Source organism: Leptosomus discolor, chromosome 6 (assembly GCF_034619465.1).
Source record: "Leptosomus discolor isolate bLepDis1 chromosome 6, bLepDis1.hap2, whole genome shotgun sequence".
Classification (NCBI taxonomy): Eukaryota; Metazoa; Chordata; class Aves; order Leptosomiformes; family Leptosomidae; genus Leptosomus; species Leptosomus discolor.
Genome location: NC_141396.1, coordinates 40836304 through 40843952, shown reverse-complemented (window position 1 = coordinate 40843952; position 7649 = coordinate 40836304). Strand labels below are relative to the sequence as shown.

Sequence of the window (7649 nt, the reverse complement as noted above, 5' to 3'; positions counted from 1 at the left end):
TGAATCCCAAGTCTTCGGCTCCAGTTACAAGGAGCTGCGTCACCCTCCGATCACATGGTAATTGTTGCTATTTCCAGGATCGCAGCCTCGCGGAGTGGCACAAAAGCTCTTTCCCCTTTTCTCGTTCCCCCCCCCCCCCCCCTTTTCCCTTCTTTCTGTCTGTTTTTTGGGGTGTTTCGCCCTCCCGCCACCCCTCCCGGTTTGCGGGTGCCGGCGGATCGCAGGGCAGCATTGGGGATGCCGGGACCGCTGCCCTGACCCGGGGCGGGCAGGAGGCGCCCCCCGCCCTTCTCCCGGGGAGCGGATCCGGCCGCTGCTCTCCATGAGAGCTGCCCGCCCCGACCCGGGACCGGCTTGGCACTAGCGGCCGGGGTGGGGGTGGAGGGGAGGGGGTTGTTACCCCCAAAATGACCGAGCTGGAAGGGGACTTCACTAAGCTGCTGCTGCTGAAGGAGGAGCGGATCAAGGAGCTGGAGCGGCGCTTGGGGGAAAAGGACGAGGAGATCCAGGAGCTGCGCCGGCGGCTGCACAAATGCCAGTCGGTGCTGCCGGCCCCCAGCCCGCACATCGGGCCCCGCACCACCCGGGCGCAGGGCATCTCGGCTGAGCCGCAGACCTACCGCTCCTTCCACGACCTCCGCCAGGCTTTCCGCAAGTTCACCAAGGCCGAGAGGTAGGAACGGGCACCCCCCTCCCTCCCCTCTTCCCCACACAAAAACCCTTCCCGAGTGGGATGGTCCGAGGGAGGAAGGCGGCGGGACACCGCACCCGCCCGCGCCTCGCTTCGCGTCCCTGGAGAAGCGGCATCGATCGTGCCCGGGGGGGTTTGGAGGAAGCGCCGGACGCATTAGGGGCTTTCAGCCGCCGGCCAGGAGCCCTGTGGGGGATCGGATAACCCATTACGGGCGGCCCGGCCCCGCTTCCCTTCCCCGCTCCGGCTCCCCGGGGGGATGCTCGGCCGGCGTCGGTGCAGGGGGAGCTGGGAGGGAGGCGGCGGTGCCTTCCCGGCGCTGGGAAAAGTTTGCAGGGGTGCAAGGAAGTTGTTTGGCAGCTGCCCGAGAGCCAGCCCCGGGCGGGCAGCACCCACCCGCTCCATCCCGGGGGTAGGTGCTGCCCCCCCCCCCCCCCCCCCGCCAAGAAACGGACGCCCACGCTTCTCCACCCATTGGCTTTGCACCGGTGCTTTGCCTCTGGTTGGTTAGCCCCCTGCGCCGGTGTCAGGCGCACACGGAGTTGTGGGTTTTTTTTGGGGGGGACGTCGGGGCGTGGGGTCTGCATCGCTCATCCTGGGGTCTCGACGAGTTTCAAGGGCGTGTGAAACCGTGGGACTGCGGCGATGCTCAGACTCCCCGGGGGATTTGGAGTATGACTGGGAAAGTTGCTGTAGGAGTGGGTGAGTTCTGGGCAACCGCAGTGCACTGGGCCGAGCAGCACCCTGCTTTTGGCAGAAGCTGTTGCCCGCGCTTGCTGAGTAAGGGACAGTCTGGTTTCTTCCACACATAGCAAGTTACTTCAGCAAAATCATTCCTGACAGTATTTCTCGTCGTCAGGTGTATTTGGGTGCAGATCTACACTGCTCTCCTCAGTCTTCTCAAAATGTACCTTGCAGTCAGCCAGACCAAACTCAGGCCCTTTCCTCCACAGCTGTCCTCTGCCCTTTGTTAACTCATTTAAAGATAAATGAGAAGCAGGTTGCTTTGGACTTTTAAAATGTATTCTTCTTTTCCTCGCTGCATGGGATGGTTAAATCAAACAAACCACTATGCCCAGGGAGGCATGTGACTTGCCAGCCACACAAGCAGAGCATGTGAATTCGTCCTTCCCTGGGTTAGCACATCCCTTCACCCCCTGAACAAAGCAGAGACCGCTTTTTTCCTTTGCTATTGCTTTTTCTGAAGGCTGTGATCATCCTGAGCCATGACTACCACAGGGGAAGGTGGCAGCGACCTGGCACCTGCAGTAATGGCAGGGACTCTGGTGCCTGCCTGTGTGTAATAACTCATTTAGAAGTTATTAAACCTGCTCACAGCTCTAGCGAGGTTTAATCCTCACCTGAGACTTTCCCCTGCTGTTCCCAGCTTGGGCTGGCAGGCCAGTGCCAGAAAATGCTGTGTCTATGTGATGCTGTGAAGGTCGTTTGCCCTGTCCTGCATCGTTCCTATCACCCAGAGATGTTGTTTCAGCGTGCAGGAAAAACTCTCGGTGGGACCTGTGGGCATTTCCCATTGCCCTCTGGGCTGGCACTTCATCCGCTGGCATCTCCCATACCTTGGCCTTGCTTGTGGTAGTCATGATGATGGTAACCAAGCCAGTTTGGGATTGCTCTTGGGTTTTAATTAAGGTCTGTTTGATTCTTCTCCTGTCTCATTGCTGGAGGAGTGACAGGCAGCTGCATGCTGCACTTGCAACCTGCCTTTTTCTCCTTTATTGCCCCCAAATTTATACCCACCAGTGGGTTAAATAAACTCTTGTTCTTGTGGGCAGCATCTCACCCTTGATGCAGTTCCAGGTTGCTATTATGGCATCCTGGGTGCTGGGGGTAAAGGGCTTTGCTGCAATATGCCTCTGCCAAGAGGATGACGACGTTTCCCAGTTTTCAATGCCAATCAGGTCTGTCTGGTGCCAGCTGCCTTTAATGTCTCTATGGGTTTCTTTGGCTTTTTAATCTGAAAACTGCTGACAGCATTATGGCTAATTTATTTATGGTGGCAGCTTATAGACCTACAACAGCAGAAGCCTGTGTTTCAGTGACAGCAGCTGATAGCATCATCTAAACTGTTCACTCCGCAAGCCTTCAGGTCTCTGAGAGGTTGGAGATGGGTAATAGCTCTTTTCTAAAACTCAGAGACAACTTCTGTACAGTAACCACCCTAATATGATGGTTAGACTTATCTGTTTTGTGTGCTGACTTCAAATTAATGCCAAAAGAAACATTTTTATCTGGGTCTGGGATCAACCTTCAAATGCTTTATCACCTCTGAAGATAAAGACACAGCTATCAACAGTGTAATTAATTTTATTTAGTGCAAGCTTGTCTGTAATATACACCAGCATTTAAAACTCTCAAGAAGCTGAAACTAGCAAACGGGACAATAAAAACTCAAAAAGGAGTTACATCTCGGCTGAAAGCAGAAAATAAGGGGTTGTCTCTGGCAATACATTGTGCCGCTTGTAACCCATCCTGAAATGTGTAGCAGGGTCAAAATTGTAAAGACTCGAAAAGATCCAGAGAAAGGGGCCATGAAAACAGAAAGGTGTTGAAAGATGTGTTTATCTTTTGTCTGGAAGTATGTTTTTATGCCGTTATTCCTTCCAATAACTTCATTGTATAGATTTTTTCTGTGTAGCTGGTCAGGTGTATGGAGCTATTCTGATACAAATCAGATTTTCTTTCCAAATAGTCAGGACGCTGCCAATTTCTATGTCTGTTTTTCAAAATATAATTCTTCCCTGTTGTTTTCTTGATCTGTTCCTGCTTGCAGAGATTTGCGTTGAGGAAAGAGACGCGCTTCTTGTAAATGATTTGTTAATTTATGTGTGTTCAGTGAGGTTTTTTTTCACTTGTACCTAAAGTGTTTCAGATCATACACGGATTGAATGCTGTCTGATACAGCATCTGGCAGTTGCTTATTGCAATATAAAGCAGGAAAAACAATTTGTCACTGCTTTTTCTAGTGTGGTAAGAGCCATCCGCGGCGTGACTCGATGATACAGCAGTCGAGGCACTTTGCTAATGCCTCGCAAAGCGGTTCCTAGGAAGTGATCCCCAGTTGCTAAGCAAAGGCTCTGCCACGGCGTGAGTGCTGTAAATGATAAATGATGCAAAAAGTAAATGCTGAGGTGTACTCAAAGCACTCGGCTAGGACTAACAGACAGATAAGGGCCATGGGGACTTTCAAAACTGCCTCATTCCTGCAGCAAGGTGCTTTTTGAAAGCCCAAGGGGCGTCAATCTGCGGCTTTTCAGCATCCGAAGATGCCTTGTGCCATGTGAATGATCGATGTGAACCATAATCCCTGTCTTTTAAGTCATCCTCTCAGTAAATTCCAGCAACTGACTTCTTTAATTCAGAGGTGCAATATTTAATTCCAGCTGAATCCTGGTTATTGGGGTTGACAAGCCTTATTCAAACCAGGGCAATGCTAAATTACTTTGGAAACTGTTAAATGTTTTGAAATAGTGACTAAATCTTTCCCCGTATTGATGTGACAGAGCCACAACTAAAAGGCAGTTACAACCATACAAGCAATTGCACTTTATATGTGTGATTATATCCTCAACTTTGCAAATTTGCTTTGGACCACCCCGCCTCTGTGTTTTTCCCCATCAGTTTGTATCTGGCGTGGTGCTGTAGATTTAGTCTCAGCATCACTTAAGAGAAGCGATGAGTTTCCCCACCCTGTTCCTGATAACTTACCCATCCTTCCTCACTGCACCAGCTAACTTTTATCTGCAACTTTTTAATGGGTTTTCCCCTCTTACTTTATTTCAGGAAGTGTTTGCCACAAGATGGCAGTGGGGTCTAATGTTCAAGGCAAGGTATTGGGGTGTATTGTGGTTTCAGCTTCCCAGCCCTGGCCCAGTCCTCCTGCAGATGGTTTTCCAGATGAAATCATATCATGAATCTTTCATTTTTCCGCCTTCCACCTTGTCTGAGTTTTTGTGGAGGATGTGTTGCTGAAAGCGAGTGTTCACTCACAGTGTATAAACTCAATATTGAAGGCTTAAGGTGGTCTATACAGTACTGTGAATGGATAATTGGAGTGCATGCTCTCAACTTTATATAGCTCCTGGCTCCAATGCTTGTGATAAGCTGGTGTTTGATGATGGCTGTGGCAGGGTCAATCCATCTCATGGCTGCTAAAGTTGGGTTTTGGGTACCATTCAGCCAAGACTGACCACATGGAGGGTAAGAACTGGGCCACCTGGAAGGTCTCAAGTCTAAAACTCAAGGCAAGGTCATCCTTAAAGCTGGACCGGGCTGCTTGGGTTGCACCAGCCCAAAGCAAAGGGTTCTTCTGCATGACCTTGTGCTTCTCCATCACTTCTCCATGCCCCATAACAGGGTTTTGGCTTACAGCTCACCTGCTATGGCCATCTCCACCACCCCTGTAGCTGGGGAGGATTGGTCTGTTGATGGCTTCACCCATGCTTTGCTCCAACCACCCCAAGCATGCCAAGAGAGAGTTTCTCCCTCCCCGGGGCAGCCAGGGCTGTGCTGCTTCCTCCCTCAGCCTTCTTTCTGGGAACTCAGCTCCCAGCCGGGTGGCTGAGTCGCATTAACTTAGACATGATCTCATCATCTGCCAGCAGCTAAAGCAATATTGATCCTGCATTTGGCCTCCATGTGAAAAATAACCCAGCTACTTCCCCGCTACCTGTAACCACCATCCCTTGAGGCCTTGGGAGGCTGGAAAATGAGCATTTGCTTTATTTTTTGACTATTGGGGGCATATGTGTAACTTGCTGCAAATGTGTAATGCTTCAGTTAAGGACAGCCTTTAAGCTAAGGAAAGGACATTTTGGGACCATAGCTCGTCTAATATTTGATCCCACTAGCTATGCCTTAAATAGTTTAAACAGGCAGGTTTTGCTATCTCTGGGTCCTCTGTGTGTCTGCTATTTCTCTTCAGCAATATCTCTATAAGAACCAGCATCACTTTCTAAAGCTCAGAGGAAGGGTATGGGGGACAGCAGTGGTTTTGACATTGCAACCCTAAAAAATGCCTCCGTTCCCTCATTTGCCCATCACTGATCTGCTCCCAGAATGCTGTGACAGTGCATTCCCTGGGTGATTGACACTCAAAGATTGTAAGGATTTTATTACATTCAATTATATGGGCATAGGAAGAATTAATGCTGCTCTTGTTGCTTGTAGTGTCAGTAGCGTGTTGCTGGCCCAAAGCAAAGAAAATACAAAGGAGGGAAGTTTGACCAGGTGTTACTCAGCTTTGGGGAGAGGCAGAAAATACTGCAAATGGAGTGATTGAAGTGGGAGCTGGGCTCTGCTTAGTCAATCTCCTCTCTAATTATTTGGATAGAGCAACTTAGTCAGTGGCGTGAAGCAGTGAAGGGTATCGATTGAAATTTGGAGACAAGAGGGCTGTTGCGTGCCGTAGGAAGAGGTATGGCATGGGTCATCAGGTCCCTTGAGAGGGCCGAGGTCAGTAAAATAAGTGGAAGGATTTTAGAGAGAGAGAGAAGCAAATGTTTATGGTTAATCAATTGAAACCATTTCCCTTCTTTTAATTTTTAATGGACTGAAGTTACTGCTCCCCCCTCCCTGGGCATTGCTTTTCTTCGGCTCATGGGAGACCTGAAAAACGAGCCGCAGCGCAGGGAAATCGCGCTCCCGAAGGGCATCAGATGGCACCTCTCTGCCGGGTACAGCTAGGCGTCCGTCTGGCTGGCTGTCACTAGCAGTCCTGGTGACTGACACCACCTTTTCCATCATATGGCTATGGCACTTCCTCCCAGGCAGAATAGCATCACTGTTATGGCAGCCCATCAAAAGCAGCTAAATTGAACTTTGCAAAAATAATATCAAGCATATATTTATTTATATATAAAAGTTAAAAAAAATATAATTATTTGATATGACCCCTGGCCCTTTTGAAAAAGGATGGGCAAGATGGCAGAATTAAAAATTTTCCGGGTGGTTTTTAATGAAAACTTGAAATATTTGGCTTCCCTATTTGTTGCTCGGCTTTGTACTGAGGAAAGCCTACAACAACATGACACAACATCCCAAACCTGATCCTCACCATCATGGCTAATGGCCTGTGAATCACCTACTGGGTCTCAGCACCCTTGTACCTACATAGTGCCACGCAGGGGTGACTATGTGGTCCCTGGAGGCAGGATCAGGCCCGGGATGGGCAGAAGACGAGCTGCTGCTGCCCGCCCCTGACCGATGCAGAGTTGTTCCCAGTAACGTCATAGCAAATTCCTCCTTCTGCCTATTTTTAAATGCCTCAAGTCACACCTCCCTTGGGGGATTAAACTGCAGGCAGACAGATTTTCAGGCAGCTGCCAGATTACCATATAACCCACCTTCCGCCTGCCCAGAGCTTGCCTGCTTTGGTTACGAATTCCTGAAAATATGATTAGATATAAGCTTTAAACCTATAGCTGTGCTTCCAGGCAAGGTGATATTAAACTGCTTTGCTTTCTCAGATCTCTGATGTGAGCTTATTTAAAAGAAAAAAAAAAAAAAAAAAAAAGGGAGATGGGATCTAGCAAATGTGTTGTGCTGTTTTTCCACAGCAGCTTGTGGACGTCGCTTGATTTGGAGGAGAAAAAGGGTCCTGTGTCTCACTTGCCACTGCATTTTAAAAGCAGCATGTAGATGTGGGCATTTTTGGTATTGTAAACTGCTTGGCCACAGTCGCTCTTTATTTGGCTGCTTTTTAGTCACAGCAAGTGTAATTTTTGTCAGAACTGTACCATGGAAAAGGTAATTCTGTAGTGAAAATCCCCTGGACGGTGAAGTGTATCGAAGTAAAATGAGATAGAAAGGACTAAAATAAGACTGCAAGTCCCTCTTTGCAGCTTTACTAATGAGAAATTTTGGGAAAAAGCCTTCCCAAGATAACCACTTGGTTGCCTGCGGAGTTGATGCAGGTCCTGGAAAATATCTAACAGAGTTT

At 49.1% G+C, this 7649-nt stretch overlaps 1 protein-coding gene across 1 annotated transcript in view; it reads left to right on the top strand.

Moving 5' to 3' along the window:
* The first annotated feature begins 407 nt into the window (after window positions 1-407).
* The window catches only part of PRKG1 (protein kinase cGMP-dependent 1), a 527430-nt gene continuing 520188 nt past the window's right edge, over window positions 408-7649 (top strand). Inside the window, exon 1 of the mRNA XM_086467486.1 lies at window positions 408-673. Within this exon, the coding sequence (XP_086323612.1) occupies window positions 408-673 (266 nt within the window). The remainder of the gene's footprint in view (window positions 674-7649) is intronic.